Here is a 24,090-nt window from a genome sequence, read left to right as displayed (position 1 = left end):
GCCTCCGGGGAGGAGGGGGGGCTCCGCGGGGGGAGGGGGGGCTCCGGGGGAGGGGGGGGCTCCGCGGGGAGGAGGGGGGCTTTGCGGGGAGGAGAAGGGGGGGGCTCCGCGGGGAGGAGGGGAGCTCCCAGGGGAGGAGAAGGGGGGCTCTGCGGGGAGGGAGGGGCTCCCAGGGGAGGAGGGGGGCTCCGCGGGGGGAGGGGGGGCTCCGAGGGGAGGAGGGGGCCTTTCAGGGAAGGAGGGGGGCTCCCCGGGGAGGAAGAGGGGGCTCCGCGGAAAGGAGGAGGCTCCCTGGGCGGAGGAGGAGTTTCCGGGAGGAGGGGGACTCCCCGGGGAGGAGGGGGGCTCCACGGGGAGGAGGGGGGCTCCGCGGGGAGGAGGGGGGGGCCTCCGGGGAGGGGGGCTCCGCGGGGAGGAGGGGGGCTCCCAGGGAAGGAGGGGGGCTCCCAGGGGAGGAGGGGGGCTCCCCGGGAGGAGGGGCTCAGCAGGGCGAGGTGGAGATGTGCAGGTGGTCCGGGTACTTGATGGCCGGAGGGTAGTTCTGCGTCATCTGGATGGACACGTCGCTGGAGATGTCGGAGGGGCTGCGGCCGCGGCGCCAGGACTCGGGCTGCAGGAACTGGCCCGAGTAGTCGGAGCAGTCGCTGAGGCGCGGGCGGTAGAAGGCGGGGTGCGGGCGGTACATCTCCTCCTCCGCGTAGCGCTTGGTGAACAGGTACACGGACATCACGCCGGCCCCCTGCGGGGAGACACCGTCCAGACCCCGGGACCCGGAGCCCAGGCCCCAGCCCCTCCCTCAGGCCCCCCCAAACCCTCCTCCCTCAGACCCAGGAGCCCAGCCTCCTCCCTCAGACCCAGGAGCCGAGGCCCCCAGCCTCCTCCCTCAGACCCAGGAGCCCAGGCCCCCAGCCCTCCTCCCTCAGACCCAGGAGCCCAGGCCCCCAGCCCTCCTCCCTCAGACCCAGGAGACCAGGCCCCCAGCCCTCCTCCCTCAGACCCAGGAGCCCAGGCCCCCAGCCTCCTCCTCCCTCAGACCCCAGGAGCCCAGGCCCCAGCCTCCTCCCTCAGACCCAGGAGCCCAGGCCCCAGCCCTCCTCCCTCAGACCCAGGAGCCCAGGCCCCCAGCCCTCCTCCCTCAGACCCAGGAGACCAGGCCCCCAGCCCTCCTCCCTCAGACCCAGGAGCCCAGGCCCCCAGCCCTCCTCCCTCAGACCTAGGCCCCCAGCCTCCTCCCTCAGACCCAGGAGTCAGGCCCCCAGCCCTCCCCATGCTCAGCTCCCCGTGGGCCGGGGCGTCACCTCTTTGAGGAGGAAGGAGGAGGCGGCGAAGGCGAAGGACCAGCCGTAGCGGTAGTGGAAGTACTGCTCCGAGCTGCTGGGCCGGTTCATGACCTCGTCGTTGATGCTGGAGATGTACAGGACCAAGCCCACCACCAGGGAGAGGCCTGGGGAGCAGAGGGCGCTCGTGGTCCGCCAGCCTCGGCCCCTCCCCCCACTGCAGCCCTCCCCCTTTCCCTCCTCCTCCCACCGCGGCTCTCCCCCTCTCCTCTACACACTGGCCTGGTCTAATGTCTATCTTTTACTTTTTTACATTTTTTAAATATATATTTTATTGATTTTTTACAGATGGAAGAGAGTGGGATAGAGAGTTAGAAACATCGATGAGAGAGAAATATCGATCAGCTGCCTCCTGCACATCCCCCCATTGGGGATGTGCCTGCAGCCAAGGTGCATGCCCTGGACCGGAATCGAACCTGGGACCTCTAAGTCCGCCGGCTGATGCTCCATCCCCTGAGCCAAACCGGTCTCAGCTAATGTCTCTCTTTTTTAAAAAATAATATGTTTTCTTGCCCTGGCCGGCTTGGCTCAGGGGATAGAGCATCAGCCTGCGGACTGAGGGGTCCCAGGTTCGATTCCGGTCAAGGGCATGTACCTTGGGTTGCAGGCACATCCCCAGTGGGGGGTGTGCAGGAGGCAGCTGATGGATGTTTCTCTCTCATCGACGTTTCTAACTCTGTCCCTCTCCCTTTTCTCTGTAAAAAAAACAAAAAACAAAAAAACAAAACAATTAAGAATATATTTTTTTAAAGTTGAAAATATTGTTTCACAAGATGTTCTTCTGGTGAGGCAGGGGGACGGACGCTCGCCTATGTTGCTGGAGGAGAGTTTGGCCACAGCTAATAACACCACAGAGGCGTTTGTCCTTGAACCCAGCAACTTCACTCCTAGGAATTTCCCCTCAGGACATCTGCCCAGCGACGGGAAAGCTCACAGGCACAAGTCGATTCCCCGCAGCAGGGCTCACAGCGGCAAAATACCAGAAAGCGCCCAGAGGCCCTCAATTCATGCACTGATCTATGAAGCATCACCCACAGGTCCCGAGCCACCATGCGAGGAGGAGGAGCCGATAGAGATGGAATTCACTGATAGTTCAGGCTACATCACTAAGTAGGAAAAAAATGAAGGTGGGGGGAGGTTTGCTTGTTTGGATCAGTGGATAGAGCGTTGGCCTGTGGACTGAAGGGTCCCGGGTTCGATTCCAGTCAAGGACACATGCCCGGGTTGCGGGTTTGATCCCCAGTGGGGGGCGTGCAGAACACAGCCGATCCATGATTCTCTCTCATCATGGATGTTTCTATCTCTCTCTCTCCCTCTCCCTTCCTCTCTGAAATCAACAAAAATATATTTAAAAAATAAAAAAGAAGGGTACACTAGAACACATACATGAATACATTTTTGTGGAAAGAGACAAGGAAAAGGAAAACAAATGCAGCCTACGACCTGCAGGGGGCAGGTGAGAGCAGGAAGGAAGCCACAGGGAGGAAGTGACCCGCCCTTGAACTTGGAGCTTTGGAAGGGTGCCAATATGTTCCCTATTCAAACGACACATTCAGCAAGGATGGAGAAACCTAAAATCCAATGTGAACACACAAGCAAAACTGACTCCACGTCTCATGAGGCCAATGACAGGAGGGGGCATGCAGTAACCCAATAACACGCATAGAGAGCTCTGATTCCAGACCTCAGGCCGAAGGCAGGAAGGCCTGCAGAGAAACAGTGAGCCTCGCGGAACAGGGTTCCTGTCAGAGTGGTCCAGGGATAACGGTTCTGAAATTATTCTGTGCACGTCGTAGGGTTGAGCAAGTGTGCAAATATCTTGGTGTTTGGGGAAGGCAGCAATCTCTTCTTTCTCTGAAGATAACCCTAGCCGGTTTGGTTCAGTGGATAGAGCAGATTCTCTTTCAGCATTGATGTTTCTCTCTCTCTCTCTCTCTCTCTCTCTCTCTCTCTCTCTCTCTCTCTCTCTCTCTCTCCCTCTCTCCCTCTCTCTTCCCCTCTGAAATCAGTAAAGATATATATATATATATTTAAATCTTTTTAAAATATATTTCATTGATTTTTTTACAGATGAAGGGAGAAAGATAGAGAGCTAGAAACATCGATGAGTGAGAGTCATCAATCAGCTGCCTCTTGTACGCCCCCTACTGGGGATGTGCCCACAACAAAGGTACATGCCAGGACCCTACAGTCCACAGGCTGACGCTCTATCCACTGAGCCAAACCGGTGTCGGCAAGATATATTTTTTAAAGAGTAATTCTTTGCAGAGTTAGAAAACACCATTTGCACCCTAACGGGTTTGGCTCAGTGGATAGAGCATCGACCTGCGGACTCAAGGGTCCTGGGTTCGATTCCGGTCAGGGGCATGCACCTTGGTTGCGGGCACATCCCCAGTAGGAGGTGTGCAGGAGGCAGCTGATCGATGTTTCCCTCTCATCGATGTTTCTAGCTCTCTCTCCCTCTCCCTTCTACTCTGTAAAAAATCAATAAAATATATTTTTAAAAAAGAAAAGAAGCCAAAACTGGTTTGGCTCAGTGGATAGAGCATCGGCCTGCGGACTGAAGGGTCCTGGGTTCCATTCCTGTCAAGGCATGTACCTTGGTTGCAGGCACATCCCCAGTAAGGGGTGTGCAGGAGGCAGCTGATGGATGTTTCTCTCTCATCGATGTTTCTAGCTCTCTATCCCTCTCCCTTCCTCTCTGTAAAAATCAATAAAATATATATATTTTTTTAAAAGAAAAGGAGCCAAAACCGGTTTGGCTCAGTGGTAGAGCGTAGGTCTGCAGACTGAAAGGTCCCAGGTTCGATTCCGGTCAAGGGCATGTACCTTGGTTGCGGGCACATCCCCAGTAGGGGGTGTGCAAGAGGCAGCTGGGCAATGTTTCTCTCTCATCGACGTTTCTAGCTCTCTATCTCTCTCCCTTCCTCTCTGTAAAAAAAAAAATCAATAAAATATACTTTAAAAAAAGAAAAGAAAAAGAAAACTCCATTTATAACCTTCGGAGCCACCGGAGCTCCCTCGGCTGCAGAGGAGCCTGCCCCTCACCCGCTGCCCCGCGGGGTGGAGGCGGGCGGGCATCGCCAGCACCGCAGGCTGACCCCGCGGCCGCCGGGGCGCTCCCGCTGAAAATGTGTGACCCGCATCGGCTCCCGGGGAATCTGGGGCACCGTACACACCGCCGGCTGCACCTTCAAACAGCCGGCAGGAAAGACCGTGTTTTTTAAAGGCACAGGAACGCCGCCAAAGAGGGAAGGAGAAGACGGACGGGAGAGCCTTTTGATGGAGGCGGTGCTGAGAGCCGAGAAGCCAAGGACGCGGTGCTGAGAGGCTTCCACGGCCCCACGGGAAAGCAGACCCGCACGTCACCTGCCTTCCGGCGGCCAGAGACACGGAAATGTCCTAAATGTCCTCGGAAAAGCACGCCCAGGAGCAATGGCCCTGCCCGCCGGCCACCATCCGGTCCCCCCGACCCCCGGGTCAGCCGCGGAGAAGACAGGAGACAGCAATACACTGTGCTCATGGCGGATGTCAAGGTCCACGAGCACCAGGTCAGACAGGCTGGGGAGAAGCCCTGTGACCTTGGAGTGGCCAAGGTCAACGCCCCTATCAGACCTGATGGAGAGGAGAAGGCTTATGGTCCACGGGCTCCTGACACGGATGCTTTGGATGGTGCCAATGACATTCGGATCCTGTAACCCGAGTCCAGCTGCCTCATGCTAAATATAAACGTGTTACACTGAGCCCTGGCCGGTGTGGCTTAGTGGATAGAGCGTCGGCCTGCGGACTCAAGAGCCCCAGGTTTGATTCCGGTTATGGGCGTTAAAAAGAAAAAAGAAAAAAATCAAATCAGCCAAAACCGGTTTGGCTCAGTGGATAGAGCGTCGGCCTGCAGACTGAAAGGTCCCAGGTTCGATTCCGGTCAAGGGCATGTACCTTGGTTGCGGGCACATCCCCAGTAGAGGGGGTGTGCAGGAGGCAGCTGATCGGTGTTTCTCTCTCATCGGTGTTTCTAACTCTCTATCCCTCTCCCTTCCTGTCTGTAAAAAAAAATCAATGAAATATATTTAAAAAATAAAATCAAGCATGACCTGATCAACAGCCGTGTTACAGGAAAAATGCAGGGCTTGATGGCCATACAAAACCTTGACCCAGGGGCACATTTGGGAAAATGTGGAACGTGGGGATGCTACGACACAGCTGCCCAGATTTCTTCCACATATAAATGGTGAGGAAACAACAGGAAAGGGGCTGGCATGGGCTCAAAGAGGCTTCGGGGCCCTGGCCGGTTTGGCTCAGCGGTCAGAGCATCGACCCACGGAATGAAGGGTCTTGGGTTCAATTCCTGGCCAAGGGCATGTGCCTCGGTTGAGGGTTTTGCTCCCTGGCCCCAGTCATGGCACGAGCAGGAGGCAACCAATCCCTGTGTGTCTCTTTCCCATGAATTTTTTTTCTCCCCTCCCTCCCCCCCCCCCCCACCTCCTCCCTCCCTTCCACTCCATCTGGAAAATCAATGGGAAAAATATCCTCGGGGTGAGGATTTCCAAAACCCTATCTAATAAAAGGGTGCTATGCAAATGGACTGTCACTACAACTCACAAGATGGCTGCCCCCCTGTGGACACAAGATGGCCAGCAGGGGAGGGCAGTTGGGAGCGACCAAGCCTGCAAGGGAGGGCAGTTGGGGGTGATCAGGCTGACAGAGGAGGGAAGTTGGGGATAACCAGGCCTACAGGGAAGGGCAGTTGGGGGGGACCCAGGCCTGCAGGGAAGGGCAGTTGGGGGGGGGGGGGGACCCAGGCCTGCAGAGGAGAGCACTTGGGGGGGGGGGGGAGACCAGGTCTGCAGGGGAGGGCAGTTAGGGGTGACCAAGCCAGCAGGGGAGGACAGTTAGGGGCAATCAGGCTGGCAGGGGAGTGGTTAGGGGCAATCAGGAAGGCAGGCAGGCGAGCAGTTGGGAGCCAGCAGTCCTGAATTGTGAGAGGGATGTCTGACTGCTTGTTTAGGCTCGATCCTGGGTCCCAGTCAGGCATCCCTCGAGGTTTCCCTGATTGGAGAGGGTGCAGGCTGGGCTGAGGAACACCACCACCCCCAAATGCATGAATTTTGTGCACCGGGCCTCTAATAAATAAATAGTAAATAAACAAAAGAGGCTCTGGAGGTCTATCCACTGAACACACAGGTGGAACTCGGATCCTCACTTACACCGAAGTAACTGTATTTAATAAAAATTTAAAAAAGGCGTTTATGAGACAGGTGGGGACGGTGAACGCTTACTAGATATTAAACGATAGGAAGCTACTATGCTTAATTGTTCGGGCGCGACTATGGGGCCGTGTCAACCACGTTAAATAACAAAACGTGCTTTCCGGGGGGGGCGGGGGAGAGGCCGGGACGTTGGTGGGGACGGTGACTGGAGGCGCGAGGCTGGCTTTCAGAATGACGTGGCGAGGTGTCGAAGGGAGGGAGGGCGGCGAGGCTTAAAAAAAGGCTCACCATATGCTGATCATTGTCGCGACTCGGCGGAGGAGAGCGTGGCGTTTCTCTAGACTATTCTCTCTCTGTGTTTTTATAACGGAGTACATTCCCAAAAGCCGGCGTTGTAAATAAAATAGTAGGAGAGCTAGGCTGGGCTAAAAGAGACATCGACCCAATACTGTGTGTGGACCTGGATTACATTCTGGTTGTGGGAGAAAGCTAGAAAGGGCTTTTTTAAAAAAGAATTTTTTTTTAAGAACTCTCGCTTTTGTCCTAACAGGTTTGGCTCAGTGAATAGAGCGTCGGCCTGCGGACTGAAAGGTCCCGGGTTCGATTCTGGTCAAGGGCATGTACCTTGGTTGCGGGCATATCCCCAGGAGGGGGTGTGCAAGAGGCAGCTGATTGATGATTCTCTCTCATCGATGTTTCTAACTCTCTATCCCTCTATCTTCCTCTCTGTAAAAAATCAATAAAATATTTTTTTAAAAAAAAGAACTCTCACTTTTTGAAAATTGATTTTAGAGAAAGAGGAAGGGGGGAGAGAGACAGAGAAACATCGATGTGAGAGAGAAACGTCAATCAGTTGCCTCCCGTACACGCCCCGATGGGAGATTGAACCAGAAACCTAGGTATGTGCCCTGACCAGAATCGAACCTGCAACTTTTTGGTCTATAGGACAGCACTCCAACTAACTCAGCCACCGGCCAGGCAGGGAAAGGCGGTCTTGAAACCACTGGGACGGTTTGAAAATGGAATCCATCATCTGATGCAATAACTGTAAAGTCTCAGGGTGTGGTATGGTGTTCTAGTTATATAAAAGCATGTCCTTATTCTTAGAGATACAAGCTAAATGTCTCTAGATAAACCATCCTGATGCCTGCAACTTACTTTCAAATGGTAAATTTTTTAATACATATTTTATTGATTTTTTTTCAGAGAGGAAGGGAGAGGGAGAGTTAAACATCGATGAGAGAGAAACATCGAACAGCTGCCCCTTGAAACACCACCCACTGGGGATGTGCTCACTACCAAGGTACATGCCCCTGGCCGGAATCGAACCTGGGACCTTTCAGTCCGCAGGCCGACGCTCTATCCACTGAGCCACACCGGTTTCGGCTCAAATGGTAAATTTTTGTTTTAAAAATGTGTGTGTGTAGCAGGAGAGAGGAGAGAGGAGAGAGAGAGAGAGAGAGAGAGAGAGAGAGAGAGAGAGAGAGAGAGAGAGAGAGAAAGAATGGGAGAGTGTTAACAAAATGCAGGATCCAGGGGGGGAATGGTATAGCAGCATTCATCGTATTTTCTGTAGATTTTTAAAAGTTTCCACTAAAACATCAGAGTGACTGGGGTGAGGTAAAACCATGACCTACTTCTTTTTTTTCTTTTTTTTTCAGCACTTCTCACCCCCTGACATTCCATTCTCCACCTTCTTGTACATTTTCCTCACACATCTCCCCCACCTCCACCGGGACACTTAAAAACTAGCCTGCCTTGTTCACACCGTGTTCCTAGCGCCTAGCACACGACCCAGCACATCATAAAATACCGGTCGAGTGGAGGAGGGTACTTGCTTTGCAACTGGGACTGCCAGCAAAAGCTCCCAGTTGCTTCTCCCCTTTAAAAAAAAAAACCAAACAATATATTTTTATTGATTTCAGAGAGGGAGAGAGGAAGCGAGAGAAATAGAAACTGCCTCCTGTGCCCTTCACACTGGGGATCGAGCCCACACAACTGGGGCATGTGCCCTGAACGGGAATCGAACCATGACCTTCTGGTTCAGAGGTCGATGCTCAACCACTGGCCGTCCCAGCTGGGCTGCTTCACCTTTTGAATCCAGTCTAACTCCCCCCATCTCTCAGCCTCCTCGAAGAATGAATCCTTTCTGAGCTTCCACAGCACGCTGACCCTCTGGTACCCCATAATTTTGACATTTTTAAAGAGGGGGCCCGATGAAACCGGTTTGGCTCAGTGGTAGAGCGTCAGCCTGCGGACTGAAGGGTCCCAGGTTCAGTTCCGGTCGGGACACATGCCTGGGTTGTGGGTTCGATCCCCAGTGGGAAACTTGCAGGAGGCAGCCGATCCATGATCCTCTCTCATCGTGGGTGTTTCTACCTCTCTCCCCCTCTTTCTTCATCTCTGAAATATATATATATATAATAGTTTATTGATTTTTTACAGAGAGGCAGGGAGAGAGAGAGTTAGAAACATTTACGAGAGAGAGGTACATGGATCAGCTGCCTCCTGCACACCCCCCACCGGGGATGTACCCGTAACCAAGGTACATGCCCTTGACCAGAATCGAACCCGGGACCCTTCAGTCCGCCGAGGCTCTATTCACTTAGCCAAACCGGTTTCAGCAAATATATATATATATTTTTAAATGTCAGGAGGTAGCTTATTCTTGGCCATTTCACGGTGGCAGCTATGGTTCTCCAAAAGTAACCTTCTTTCTCCCCCTCCTTTATTCCCTTCCTTTCCTCCACTTCTCCTTCCCTTCCTCTGTAACCCAACCCTCTCCCCACCCCCTCCACTGCCGCTGTTCCAGAATGAACAGAATGGAGACTCCCTGGCATTAGAACTATAGCGGTTCAGCACCACGGAGAGCACCCCCACGGGTCTACCTGAACCCTCACTGCTTCTTCCCAAGGTTTTCCCTGGGCGCTGGGAATCCCTCCTCAGACCAGGCACCTCCTTCTCTCCTTTCCCTTGAAAAAGGCCCCCTCGCCCCTTCAGCATCATCCACTTGGACGGCACTTCCTGTTGGAACCCTGGTCACTGCAGGCCCTGAGCGGTCACTGTCACTCATCCATCCCTTCTACAAATCCTTCAGTGCGAGCTTTGTGCCAGCCACTCAACCCCGGCTGGGCAGGTGTTTGTAAAGGTCCCGGTGTTCGGAGTTTACATGCTGGGAGGAGGGGATGGGAAACAAGTAAAATGATGTAGCAGAGTAGGAATCGTGCTGAGAAACAAATATAAGCCCTGACCGGTGTGGCTCAGTGGATAGAGCGTCGGCCTGCGGACTGAAGGGTCCTGGGTTCTATTCCGATCAAGCGCATGTACCTTGGTTGTGGGCACAACCCCAGTAGAGGAGGTGTGCAGGAGGCAGCTGATGGATGCTTCTCTCTCATCAATGTTTCTAATTCTCTATCCCTCTCTCTTCCTCTCTGTGAAAAAATCAATAAAATATATTTAAAAAACATTCTCACTCAAAGATCAGGGGGGGTTTTGAATATGGAGAGCTAGTGAGGGAGAGGCTTAAATGTGCATTTTCTTTTTTATGGTTTTATTGATTTGAGAGAGAGAGAGAGAGAGAGAGAGAGAGAGAGAGAGAGAGAGAAATATCCATGATGAAAGAGAATCATTGATTGAGTGCTTCCTGCACGTCCCCTACTGGGGATGGAGCCCACAACCCAGGCATCCGGGCATGTGCCCTGACCAGGAATGGAACCATGACCTCCTGGTTCATAGGTCGACACTCAACCACTGAGCCACGCCAGACGGGCGAGATGTGCATTTTCAAGGAGGAGCAGGCTGCTCGGACCCCTGCATAAGCCCCCTCCTTGGTTTGAGCATTGTCCTCTCGACCATCCCCAACACAGGCCCTGAGGGGCATTTAATACCCAGTGTGACCCTGTCCCTTTTCTGTCCCAACACTTGTACTGCCTTTCCCAGGACTGAATGCCAACCCCAGAGGGCAACTCCTCTCTCTCTCTCTCTCTCTCTCTCTCTCTCTCTCTCTCTCCATCTTGGTTTCCTCATTGACAACATGAGGTGGTTGGACCAGATTGTCTCATTCCAAGATCTAAGATATTGGTGCTATTGTCCATCCTTTCTTCTCTTTTTATTATATTTTAAATATATATATATATATATATATATATATATATATATATATATATATATATTTAAAATAAAATTTATATATATATATATATACCCCCTATATAATAAAGATGTAATATGTAAATGGTTGTTATACCATGAAGCATAACAACCAACTGAGTGATGACCCAATCACAGATCAGCAGGAGGGTGGAGCAGCGAGCTACAGGAGAGGACAGGGCAGCAAGCTATGGGGGGGAGGGGAAGAGGGCAGGTGGAGCTACAGGAGGGTGGGGCAGTGGGCAGAGAGCAAGCTACTGGTTCACAGATTTGTGCACAGGGCTACTAGTGTGTGTGTGTGTATATATATATATATATATATTATTGATTTCAGAGAAGGAAAGATAGAAACATCCACGATGAGAGAATCATGGATCGGCTGCCTCCTGCACGCCCCCTACTGAGTATCGAGCCTGTAACCCTGGCATGTGCCCTGAGCGAAATCAAACCCGGGACGCGTCAGTCCGCAGGCCGACGCTCTACCTACTGAGCCAACCCAGCCTGGCTAGGGCCTTTCCTCTCTTTCTAAATCACCTTCGTTTTTATGGTTCCCGGAGGCAGGAGAGTGCCTCGGTCTGGCTTCCATGATGGAGCAACTTAGTCTCGGAATGCTTCTGTTTCCTCAACTGGAAAACCGGAGTGATAATGCTGTCTGCCTTCCCGGGCGGAGAAGAGGAGATGGTTTCATTTACATACAGACCTCGGCACTCAGTCAAGTGTTTCTTATCAGGCTTGTTGCTGTCACCGTGTGTCCATAGTTATTGTGGATCAGGCCCTGGACTGGCCCTTCATACTCACGATCGAGACCCGTGGTCGGCAAACTCATCAGTCAGCAGAGCCCAATACCGACAGGACAACAACTGAAATTTCTTTGGAGAGCCACATGTTTTAAACTTCAACTTCTTCTAACGCCACTTCTTCAACATAGACTCGCCCAGGCCGTGGTGTTTTGTAGAAGAGCCACCCTCCAGGGGCCAAAGAGCCGCATGTGGCTCGAGAGCCGCGGTTTGCCGACCACTGATCTAGACCACAGGAATCCACAAACTATGATTTGTCCCACCCTGTGTGTGTGTGTGTGTGTGTGTGTGTGTACAGGTTGTGAGCTAAGCCTGGTTTTTACACTAGTTCTTTCTCTTTTTTTAATTGATTTTTTACAGAGAGGAAGGGAGAGAAAGAGTCGGAAACATCTATGAGAGAAAGTCATTGATCAGCTGTCTCTTGCACGCCCCCTACTGGGGATGTGCACGCAACCAAGGTGCATGCCCTTGACCGGAATGGAACCTGGGACCCTTCGGTCCACAGGCTGACGCTCCATCCACTGAGCCAAACCGTTTCGGCTGGTTTTACACTATTTCATGGTGTGGAGGAAAAAATTTCATTCCATTACCATTTATCCGTCCTTTACCCACTCCAACCTCACTCTACCTGTTCACCTCCCCACTTTCTCTCTGATCAGCACCATACTGTTATCCGGGGTGGTGAACACACCATGCAATATACAAGTGATGTACTAGGAATTGTACCCCTGAAACCTGTTATAATTTTACTAACCAATGCTAATAAATTCAATTTTAAACATTTAAAAAATATTTTGTGACCCATGCAAATGACATTAATTTTGAATTTTAGGGTCCATGAATAATAGCCCTGGATGCTTTGGCCACTACAATCCTATGGTCCACAAAGTCTGAGATATTTGCTACTAAAGTTTGATTGGGGGTGGGGGCAGGCGAGGGCTGGAAGAGGTTTGGGGGGGGGGCTATGTAATACTTTCAAAAAATAAAAATAAAAAACAGCCGTAATCTGTGTGGCTCAGTGGATAGAGCATCAGCCTGAGGACTGAAGGTCCCAGGTTCGATTCCAGTCAAGGGCATGTGCCTTGACTGCAGACACATCCCCAGTGGGGGGTGTGCAGGAGGCAGCTGATCAATGTTTCTCTCATCGATGTTTCTAACTCTGTATCCCTCTCCCTCCCTTTCTGTAAAAAAAAAAAAAATCAATAAAATATATAAAAAATTCTTAATGTATTAAAAATAAAAGGTTTGCCGACCCCTGGCCAAGATTTGTTCTCTCTACAGCTCGGCAAAGGAAGGCTGCAGCACACACAGGACGTGCTGGGATTTGAACCCGGATCTCTCCGGGCTCACAGCCGCAGGCTCCTTCGGCTGCTCCACCCACTACCTCAAATGTATGTCATGGGTCCCTTGCGGTGGGCGCAGAGGTCAGAGCCGGTGGAAGGACCAGGAGAAACGGGTTCGGGCCGTGGAGCTCCATGCCCTCCCCGTGACTCTGCTGTTACATCAGAGGCCTGACTCCCGGCCAGGACAGCCTCATCGATCCTCAGCTTGACCTTGGCCAGGCCGGGGCTGCTGTCTCTGGGGTGAGCGTGGCGTTTGTGCCGGGAAAAACCCTCCAGTCCAGCCCCAGCCCGGCCCCTCGGCCTCCTCCACTATTCCCAGCCCTGTGAGCCGCGCACCACGGGGTTTCCTTGGGGGCGGACCCAAGGACACCTCCATGCCCCACTTCCTCCGCTCTCTAGGCCACGATTTTTTTTTCCATCTGGAAAATGAAAGGATCTGAGCCCTTCCGCTCCGACACTCCGGGACGGTGACAGCCGAGGCGTCTTATTTTAGCTCAGTGTCTGGCTCCACAGGCAGTGATTCAAGTCTGCACAGAGGTTGCACGCACCCCGGTTTCCCCGGGAAAAAAAGTCTCGTCAGTTCCAGTGGGAGGCACGAGGGAGGCTGCGCCTAGAGACAGCCGGGGGAGGGGCGGGAAGGGGGAATGGGGGATGGGATATAAAAAAAAAACACAAAAATCTTTACATGCAGAGGCATGCTGGCAGCTGCCCACTGCCTTCCCTAGCAGAGAGAGGTGGACAAGGAACCCGAAGGCTGGTGGACCTTGAGGCTCCGGCAAGGGTCAGAGCCACGCACCCACCGTCTAGGGCTGTGGTCGGCAAACCACGGCGAGCCACATGCGGCTCTTTGGCCCTTTGAGGGTGGCTCTTTTTTTAAAATATATATGTTATTGATATTTTACAGAGAGGAAGGGAGAGGGATAGAGAGCTAGAAACATCGATGAGAGAGAAACATCGACCAGCTGCCTCTTGCACACCATCCACCGAGGATGTGCCCGCAACCATCGTACATGCCCCCGACCAGAATCGAACCCGGGACCCTTCAGTCCGCAGGCCGACGCTCTATCCACTGAGCCACACCGGCTTCGGCTGGAGGGTGGCTCTTCCACAAAATACCACCTGGCCTGGGCGAGTCTGTGTGGAAGAAGTGGCGTTAGAAGAAGTTGGAGTTTAAAAAACGTGGCTCTCGAAAGAAATTTCAATCGTCGTGCTGTGGATATTGGCTCTGTGGACTCATGAGTTTGTCCACCACTGGTCTAGTGGAGACAAAGGGAGCTGAAGCAACCTGTTAGTCTCATGTTAGTCCTTGCTGACGGGCTATCAAGCAGCTGGTACTGGAAATTGCCTGCCTGAGGGCTATGTGTGGATCCCAAACCTGAATAAAAGAGATCGCAAGGCCAGAGCAGAGCGTAGTCCTCTCTTGGGCTCCCGCCTGCCCCCGATTCCCACATTAATATTTCCTTGTCTAGTCTCTTTCATTTGCCTGCGGCCTCCTCCAGAGCCCGAACCCTGAACCTGACCCCGGAACCACGTGGGACGTGGAGGGGACACTCGAAGAGACACCTCAAACCGGGGAGCGGCCCTAGCTGGTTTGGGCTCAATGGATAGAGCGTCGGCCTGCAGACCAAAGGGTCCCAGGTTTGATTCCGGCCAAGGGCACATGCCTGGGTTGTGGGCTCGATCCCCAGTAGGGGGGCGTGCAGAAGGCAGCCAATCAATGATTCTCTCTCATCTTGGATGTTTTTATCTCTCTCTCCCTCTCCCTTCCTTTCTGAAATCAATAATATATATTTGTTGGATGGATTGATGGATGATGGATGTATGGATGGAAAGGTGAAAGGATGGATGGCTGGTTGGATGGAGCCAATCAATGATTCTCTCTCATCATGGATGTTTCTATTTCTTTCCCCCTCTCCCTTCCTCTCTAAAATCAATAATATATATATATATATATATATATATATATATATATATATATATATATATATATTTTTTTTTTTTAAGGAGGAGTTGATGGGAGCCCCCCAGGGACTGAATGGAAATGAGACGAACAACAGAGTTTGCTTGTAAAATGTCGACTGGATTAAAAGGACCTGAGTGGAGTTTAATTATGTTGAGTCCATCTGAATTGGACCGAAGAGTTGAGTCGGAATGGAGTGGGGCTGGGTAGACCAGATGGCTGGAGTTAAACATGATGGAGCTGCATTGGCCTGGGCTGACCTGGCCTGAGGAGGCCAAACAGCTGCAGCTGGGAAGAGGGGACACCAGAAGGACTCTCCTCCAGGCCTCCGCGGACTCCAGGCCTCAGCCACCAGCTCATGCTGGGAATCCTGGGCGACTCCCTGCACTATTCCGGGCCCCAGTACCCCCAATTTTTAAAAAATATATCTTATTGATTTTTTACAGAGAGGAAGAGAGAGGGATAGAGCGTTAGAAACATCGATGAGAGAGAAACATCGACCAGCTGCCTCCTGCACACCTCCTACTGGGGATGTGCCCTCAACCAAGATACATCCCCTTGATGGGAATCGAACCTGGGACCCTTCAGTCCGCAGGCCGACGCTCCATCCACTGAGCCAAACCGGTTCCGGCAGTACCCCCGTTTCTATTAAGTGCGCGCTAATAATAACTCCGGGGCAGAGATGTCACACGAAGGGAGTGTGATCATCTGCGCGGAAGTGAGGGAACTAGAGACACATATTGGATTCTAGCTAATGAGATGCACAATGAGGTATTTAGGGTAGCATGTACTGAGACTGCAACTCGCTTTGAAATGCATTAAATAAATAAATTTTTTTTTAAAGTGAGATAAAGCCCTGGCTGGGTAGCTCAGCTGGTCAGAGCACCGTCCAGATACACCAAGGTTGCAAGTTCGATGCCCGGTCAGGGCACATACAAGAATCAACCAATGGATGCGTAAATAAGTGGCACAACAAATCCATCTCTTGCTCTCTTTCTTCCTCTACCTCTTCTCTAAAAGCAATAATGTTTAAATTGATAAGAAGAAGAAGAGAAAGAGGAGGAGGAGGAAGAGGAGGAGGAGGAGGAGGAGGAGGAGGAGGAGGAGAAGGAGGAGAAGGAGGAGAAGGAGGAGGAGGAGGAGGAGGAGGAGGAGGAGGAGGAGAAGAAGAAGAAGAAGAAGAAGAAGAAGAAGAAGAAGAAGAAGAAGAAGGAGAAGAAGAATGAGAAGAAGGAGGAGGAGGAGGACAAGGAGAAGGAGAAGAAGGAGAAGAAGAAAGGTTGACGGGTGGATAGAAGCAGAGACAGATGAACAGATTTGAGACCAATGAAGTCCAATCACAGGGTAATGGTTGACCCTAAGTGGCGGCGCCAACAGCTTTCGCCTTTTCCATTTGAAAGCTTTTCAGAGAAACAAAGAGCCCTGTAACCTGTGACCCGTAATCTCAGGATTAGCCCAAAACACAGCCCGTGGGGGCGACATGCGTGGTGATTTGAGCCCCAGCTCCGCCTCTCCCTGGCTGTGTGTGGCCCTGGGCACATGGCCTCGTCTCTCTGAGTGTTTGTTTCCCCATCTGTGAAATGGGCCCATCACTAGCGTTGGCCTCCCAGGGTCCTGGGTCTCCGCCCAGAGCCTGGTACCCGCGAGCACCTCAGAAGCACCCGCCAGGACATGGGCGCTGCTCTCTGCGTCCCCCAGGGGGAAAGTGGGGGCTCAGAGAGGTTCGGCCCCTCCTCCAGGACCACTCAGCAAGGGGGTGGCTTTCTTAGCGGGAGAGGGAGCCACCACCTGAACCTAAAAGACACACACACACACACACACACACACACACCAGCTCCGCAAGTGCTTTCCTTTCCTCGGGGCTCACCCGACAGGATGAAGAAGATGCCAGACACGAAGGCCAGGATGGTCCTCTGGGGGCGGATGTGGCCGATGTTGCTGATGACGAAGGCGGTGAACACGAGGAAGAGGCTGACCATGGGGAAGGGCGTGGCTGTGCGCACAGTCTCTGGGGGAGCGGAGAGAGAAGGGGGGGAGTGAGAGGGGGGCAATTTGGGGGGCACACCTCCCCAATTCCCCATGACCTCCTCTCCTTGATGGTGGCCATCCCCTGTACCCCCTTTGGGTGGCTTCTCTCCTTTCCATAGACTCTTCCCCTTTCTGATTAATTCCACTGCTGACCGACAACCTTCACCCAGGCCACGCCCCTTTGGTTTGACCACACCCCTTTGCATTGGCCCCGCCCATCTGTTGTCTAGGCCCCGCCCTGGCCCCGCCCCTCCTCCTTGCCCAGCCACTCTGCCTGCTTTGCAGCCTCCACTCTTCTTCTATCCACCTCCTCATTTCCCCCCTTTCCCTGGTTTTGCCCTTTCTCCCAGGACTGCCCTGGGACCCTGCCCCCCTTGTTCCCCAGGCCCCCCCATCCCCCTCACTCAGAATATTCTCCGTGTTTTCCGTCACCAAGTTGATCTCGGGTTCGAGGAAATATTCCGAGGCCACGCAGCGACCCTTCTCCCGACCTGAGGGGGGCGGAGGAGAGGATAGGAAGGCAGGGCTGGAGGAGAGGCAGTCAGGGGCGCCGCGCACAGTGGGGAGAAGCACAGTGGGGAGACCTGCGCTGGGGATGGCTTAGTCCAGTGTTTCCCAAAGTGTGGTACACGGACCCCCAGGGGTACGAGAAGAGTTTGGTGGTGGTACGCGTTGCACCGGAGTTCGGTGGGGATGTGCACTGCACCGTGCTTAGCTGCGCCTAATTCTACGTCCTCATGAGTACGAGGGGTACTCAGCGTTACGGAAATTATAGAAGGGGTGCACATGTGTCAGAAGTTTGGGAAACACTGGGACCCAAGGGTTAGTTAGGGAAGGAGAGGCGCAGGAGGTCTGAGGGCTCCTGTTCTTGGGGGGCCCGAGGCAAGGCTGGAACCCTAGGTCCCAAGTGAGGAGGGGCTGTGGGTCCCCGACTCCCGGATCCCTAGAGAGAATCAGGCAGCGGGTGGCTAGATCCCTGGCAGGGGGCGTGGCGTCTCTGTCATCCTTGAAGGCGTGGATTTTTTTTTTTTTTTTAATGCTGTACGGTCAGCACTGGAGCTGTCCAGGGAACAGGTTCTGAACCTGGATGGCCGCCGCTAAGGGGAGGCGAGGAGCCTGCGGTTCCCAGGGGGTTAGTTAGGGACCAGGTGATGGTGTGAGCCCTGGGGCCGCTGGAGGCAGGACACGGAGGGCGTGGTATTGGGTGTCCAGGACAGAAACTGGATGGGTGCCTGGATCTCTGGAACCCAGAGATGGAACTAAGGACAAGGAGCTGTGGGTTCGCCCAGCGGGTGTGGCTCAGTGGTTGAGCATCGACCTAGGAACCAGGAGGTCACGGTTCGATTCCCGATCAGGGCACAAGCCTGGGTTGTGGGCTCCACCCCCAGTAGGGGGTGTGCAGGAGACAGCTGATCAATGATTCTCTCTCATTTATGTCTCTCTCTCTCTCTCTCTTTCTCTCTCTCTCTCTTTCTCACCAATAAAAATATACTTTTTAGCCCTAGCTGGTTTGGCTCAGTGGATAGAGTGTCGGCATGTGGACTCAAGGGTCTCGGGTTCAATTCCGGTCAAGGGTCCATGCCCAGGTTGTGGGCTCCATCCCCAGTAGGGGGTGTGTGTGCAGGAGGCAGCCAATCAATGATTCTCTCTCATCATTGATGTTTCTATCTCTCTCCCCCTCTCCCTTCCTCTCTGAAATCAATTTTAAAAGATTAAAGTAGCCCTCACTTGTTTGGCTCAGCGGATAGAGCATCAGCCTGTGGACTGAAGGGTCCCAGGTTCGATTCCGGTCAAGGGCATGTACCTTGGGTTGCAGGCACATCCCCAGTGGGGAGTGTGCAGGAGGCAGCTGATCGATGTTTCTCTCTCATCGATGTTTCTAGCTCTCTATCCCTCTCCCTTCCTCCCTGTAAAAATCAATAAAATATATATTTAAAATTATATATATATATATAATTTTTCAAAAAGAGAGAGAACTCTGGGATGCCGCCCAGCCCAGGCGGGGACAGGCGGGTAGAGGGCAGGGCAGGGGCGGGGGGTACCTGCGAAGAAGCAGACGCGCCAGAGGCCGGCGTGCAGGGCCATCTTGACCTCGGTGGTCTGGTTCTGCGGCAGCACCGTGCCCTCCTCCATGTAGAGCCAGTAGTCGGTGCTGACCGCGATGCCCACCAGCAGCAGGCCGCACGCGCCGAACACACTGCTCAGCAGGGTCAGGGCGCGGCTGCTGCAGTTACTCATCCTCAGCGGCGGGGGGCGCCCTGCGGGGCCTGCGGGAGGGAAGCTGTCCTGGAGAAGGTCTGGTGGGACCCCCCGCCCTAGATGCCTCACCCCCAGGCAGCCACCGGGGCTGGCGAACCCCGGCCAGACACAACCAATCCCCTAACCCTCTCCCCTTGGACCTCCCTGGATTTGAACCGGTGACACCTAATGTGGACCTTCACTCCCTAGTCCTGAACCTGGCACTGGTCACGTGTACTCTGGCTCTGGATCCTGATCGGAGACCCCCCACACACACCAGACACGCCCCTCCCCCCAGCTCCAGGATATGATTTCCAACCTAGGAAATGTAGGGACATGGGTGCAAAATATCATGACTCCAGCCGAAACCGGCTTGGCTCAGTGGATAGAGCGTCGGCCTGTGGTCTGAAGGGTCTGGGGTTCAATTCCGGTCAAGGGCATGTACCTTGGATGCGGGCACATCCCCAGTAGAGGGTGTGCAGGAGGCAGCTGATCTATGATTCTCTCTCATCGATGTTTCTAATTCTCTATCCCTCTCTCTTCCTCTCTGTAAAAAATCAATAAAATGTGTTTTAAATATATATATATATCATGACTCCAACTAGAAATGCAGTTTCTAGGTTCCCAACCCCAGAACCAAGCCTTCCAGCCTGACCCTCACGCGCTCACCCAAGGCCTGAACCACAGACATCAGACCAGACAGAGCCTGGGCCTGTGACTCAGAAGCTGTGACAGTGATCGATCAATCTGTCACATCCACCCTGGGGCCAGGCACGAACCTCCAACCTGGACTCCGTGCCCCGGAGCAAGCAAGCCACACACCGTGAACACCACCACCCTCCAGCAAGGGCCTGGGCCTTCAGCTCTGGGCCAGGGCCTGGGACTCTGCACCCTGAGTGTTGAAACGTCGGCACTGGGTGCTGAGCAGCGCGACCTGGATAGAAACCTTGACGCAGGCCACCCAACCTGGACTCCATCTGCCGACCCCTTTCTGTTGGGTCCTGTCTCTGAACGGAAACCAGAAATCCCACCAGTGAGTCATCAACAAAGAACCCTCGCCGAAACCGGTGTGGTTCAGTGGATAGAGCATCGGCCTTCGGACTGAAGGGTCTCAGGTTCGATTCCGGTCAAGGGCATGTACCTTGGTTGTGGGCACATCCCCGGTAGGAGGTGTGCAGGAGGCAACTGATCGAGGATTCTCTCTCATCGGTGTTTCTAACTCTCTGTCCCTCTCCCTTCCTCTCTGTAAAAAAAAAAAATCAATACACATATATTTAAAATAATAATAATAATAATAATAATAATAAAATAAAAACAGCTGATTAAAATAAAACACACACACAAAGGACCCTCAGCCTGGCCTCAGGCCTGCCTATGAGCGTGAGTAGAGGCCTCCACCTCAGTTTAGCCAGGGGTCCTCAAACTTTTTAAAGTGGGGGCCAGATCACGGTCCCTCAGAGAGCTGGAGGGCTGAACTATATGAACTACTAATCCCTACTGTAACACCTTGGCTGCGCTCACTGCCCAAAAAACCTGGCGGGCAGGATCAGACTCCCCTGGGGGCTGCATGTGGCCTGCGGGCCGTAGTTTGAAGACCCCTGGTTTAGACTCTCGGACTCGTCTCTTGATCCAATTCTAACACCAAGAACTTCGCCCACGACCTCCTCACTCTGGTCCTGCATCTTGACCTCAATCGGGCGCCCCGATCTGGAATTCCAGATCCTGAATTCCAGCCCCCCACCAACTCCTAAACCCAGGCAAGCCCCTGGACTGGGGGTCCTGGAACTCCACCCCAGGCGGCTGGACCTCAAAACACGGGGACCCACAAACTTGGATGGAGATTCCAGGATGACAAAACCATGATCTAGGGACCTCCCCGCCCCCCCCACACACACACACACACACAACTCAGCACCCCAACCAGAGCACCCCAACCCAACAAGTGACCCTCCACACCAAGGACCAGAGCTCTGAATGCAACACCCCAACGAGAAGTCCAGAATCCCACTCTTCCCTTCGCACCCCCCCCATCCCATGTCCCCCCCCCCTCCCCCCGAATCCTGAGACCCCAGAATTCTCCACAGAGATTCTGGTCTTCACTTCCTTTGCAAGGACTTCCCGTTACAGACCCTCTTCCACACCCAACCTGGAACTCTGGTCCCCAAAAACATTGGGTCCTCAAAACAAGAGACCCCCGGTTCATAGCTGGACCCCCCAAACTTGAATGTTCCAAGTTGCATGCTCCTCGACCCTTCTTCACCACCCTGACCCCGCCCCCACCACCAGCACCACCACCACGGACTTTTCCCTAAACTAGGCAACCCCAAGATTTGGGGGACTCACCCTGGGGACCCCCCCATCCAATCTCAACCAGAGAACCTCAGCGTTTCTGAGTCCCAGAGTCCCCTCATCTTTTGAACGATGAATGTTGAGAGCCCCCCGCCCCCCTCCACGCGTCCCAGTCACGCAACCAAGATTGGGGAGACCCCGCTTTTTAAAATCGGAATGCCGGGGAGCCTTGGCACTCTGCCGCACCCCGAGGAGGGGGATCCAGACAACTTACACCACCACCATCACCACCCCCATCTCAGCATCCGCTGGCTGCCCCGACCCCACCCCCACCCCATCCCACCCCCACCCCGCCTCCTGGAGGGCTCGGGGATCCGGGCCGGCGGAGCTCAGACCAGCTTTCCGCCCCTCCCCCGTCCCACGGCTCCGGGCTTGACCGCCAGCTCCGCTCCGCTCCGCTCGAACCCGGGCTCCCCGGCCGCCCGCGCGCAGGTAGCGGACCTCGGCTCCTCCCCTCGGCTGCGGCCAGGACCCGGCTCGGCTCGCGGTCCCCCGGCTCGCGCCCCGCCTGGGGGGGCCCCCTCCGTTGCTCCAGTTCCTCCAGTTCCTCCTCACTCCACATTCTCCGCCAGCTCCAGCCTCATCCTTGGGGACCCTCCTCCCCCATCCCGCCCCCCCCCCCAGGCCCGGAGCCGCCTCCCGCTCCTGCTCCCCCAGCCGCTCCCGGACGCGCGCATTCGGGTCTCCGGGGTCCCCTCCTCCGGGGTCCCCTCCTCCAAGGCCAAGTCCACATCCGTCTCCTTTCACCGGGTATTGGGGTGGGGGGGGGGGGGGACACACGTACCCGCCTTCCGGGAACCCTGTCTGGGACTCACGTCCCGCTCTCAGCCGGCCAGGCCCTCCCTCCGTCCTCCCTCCTCCCTCTCCCCGCGCCCGCCCCCCTCCGGGACCCGGGCTGTGCGCCCTGCCCGGGGGGACCCCGAGGGGACCCCGCGCTCCCCACGATCGGACGCGAACAGCAGAGAGTTGCTCACTCCGGTCCCTCGGACCCCGACCTCCGGGTCCCTTAGGCCCAATGCCCCTCCATCCCCCATCGCCTCCCGGACCCGGCGGTCCCGACCGCCCCAAGGCCGGCCCCCCAGAGCCCCCCAGGCCCCTTGGAGCCCCAGCCGCCTCCGGGGGACCCCCCGCCCCCTCCCGCGCCGCCCCCCGGACCCTCCGCTCCTCACCTCGCTCAGGGCTGGGCGGACGCTCCGGGCCGCGGGCCCCGCAGCCGCATGACCGGCCCCGCGGCTCCCCCCGGCCGCCGCCGCCGCCCCCGGGGCCGCCGACGCCCGCGCCCCCCGCCCCCGCCCCGGAGCCCGGCGTCCCGGCCCCTCCGGCCCCCGCCCCCCGCCCCCCGCGCCGCCGCCGCCGCGGCCTCACTCGGCGGACGGCGCCGGGAGCTGCGGCCCGCGGCCGCTCATTGGCTGCCGGGGAGGAGGGGAGGGGCGGGGAGGGGGTGCGGGAGGGAGGGGGGCGCCGGGCCCTGGGGATGGGGGAGGCCGGGAGGGAGAGAAGGAGAGGGAGAGAGAAAGGAGAGAGAGAGAGAGAGAGAGAGAGAGAGAGAGAGAGAGAGAGAGAGAGAGAGAGAGAGAGAGAGAGGATGGAGAGGGGCGCTGAGCAGCGGGAGACAGAAGGGGGGGGGGTCCTAGGCGCCCCCCGACTCCGAGGCTGAGCGGTCCTGAGCCTCGCAGGGCTGGGGACGGAGGGGACCCAGAGCTGATGGCCTAAGAGACAGAGAGAGAGAGAGAGAGAGAGAGAGAGAGAGAGAGAGAGAGAGCGCAGGAGGGGCGGAGAGAGGGTCCCAGACCCCCCTCTTCCCCAGCTCGGAGGCCGGGGCGCAGGATCTGGGGGGATCAGGCGCGCAGGGACCAGAGGGGACCGGGGCCCCGCTCAGAGGCCTGGGGCTGAGGGATGCTGTGGGACCCAGACACCTTGAGCCGGGCAGAGGGACAGGCGGAGAGACAGAGAGAGAGAGACCCCGGGAGGAGAGAGAGGCAGCGGGGCGATCCTTGAGGTCCCCTGCGGGGGGCTGGGGCTCTGGCCGGGCCCGGGGCGGAGCCTGGGGGTCGGGGCGGGAGGGGGCGTCCCGGGCCGGGGTCCCCCCAGAGCAGCCGGCGGGCGCGGAGCGATCTGGGTCCTGCAGCCGCCGCCGCGGAGCCGGGAGCCGGGCCAGCCCCCACCCCCGGCCCCCCCACCCGCCGTGATGTCAGCGGGGCCACTCTTAAAGGGGCAGGCCGCCCGCCGAGGGTCAGGCCGGGGGCTGGGGGCGGACAGGGGGTGGGGGGACCGCGGCGGAGCTGGAGGAGACAGGGGGGAAAGCCCCAGCATCCAACTAGACTTGAGTCCCCGGAACCCCAAAAGGGATGAAGAGACACGCCGGGGTTCCCACAAAGGGGGAACCCACGAAGCTTTGGGGCTCGGGTCCTTCCAAACGCACAGACATAGGCAGGCACACACACCATTCGACCGGCCGGCCTCGTCCCGGGACTACAACTCCCAGCAGCCCTGGCGGCGAGGGGCTTGCACTCCTGGGGGGAAGGGTCCGCCGCGGTGCCTGCTGGGATACGTAGTCCTCTCCACTTCCCCCCGACTCGCAAGTGGGTCAAGGGAAGGAGCCCCGGACGGCGCCGCGTCGGCCTTCCGCCTCGGTCGCGGGTCCCGAAGCTCACGGGTTCTGGTCGCTTCGGTTCTGTGTCG

General features: G+C 55.6%; 1 protein-coding gene across 1 annotated transcript; it reads right to left on the bottom strand.

Moving 5' to 3' along the window:
• Positions 1 to 456: 456 nt before the first annotated feature.
• Positions 457 to 22,834, bottom strand: CACNG7 (calcium voltage-gated channel auxiliary subunit gamma 7). Its single transcript, XM_084906232.1, has 6 exons — positions 22,578 to 22,834; positions 18,864 to 19,088; positions 17,226 to 17,312; positions 16,661 to 16,801; positions 1,299 to 1,444; positions 457 to 739 (listed from the first exon to the last, which is right to left on the bottom strand). The coding sequence occupies exons 2-6, from the start codon at positions 19,057 to 19,059 to the stop codon at positions 482 to 484; spliced, it is 828 nt and encodes a 275-aa protein (XP_084762358.1). The 5' UTR covers positions 19,060 to 19,088; positions 22,578 to 22,834; the 3' UTR covers positions 457 to 481.
• Between the last annotated feature and the right edge of the window lie 1,256 nt (positions 22,835 to 24,090).

Source organism: Pipistrellus hanaki (genome assembly GCF_964339955.1).
Source record: "Pipistrellus hanaki genome assembly, chromosome: 15".
NCBI classification, from domain to species: domain Eukaryota; kingdom Metazoa; phylum Chordata; class Mammalia; order Chiroptera; family Vespertilionidae; genus Pipistrellus; species Pipistrellus hanaki.
The sequence above is the reverse complement of the archived record's forward strand: the minus strand, read 5'-3'. Positions and strand labels throughout refer to the sequence as shown.

Excerpts from the sequence above, each read along its gene's own strand:
- CACNG7 (XM_084906232.1), bottom strand. The coding sequence starts at position 19,059 with ATGAGTAACTGCAGCAGCCGCGCCCTGACCCTGCTGAGCAGTGTGTTC. Across the intron at positions 17,313-18,863 it reads GCGCGTCTGCTTCTTCGCAG|GTCGGGAGAAGGGTCGCTGC; the intron begins GTACCCCCCGCC and ends CGCCCCCCTCAG. Across the intron at positions 16,802-17,225 it reads AAACACGGAGAATATTCTGA|AGACTGTGCGCACAGCCACG; the intron begins GTGAGGGGGATG and ends CCGCTCCCCCAG.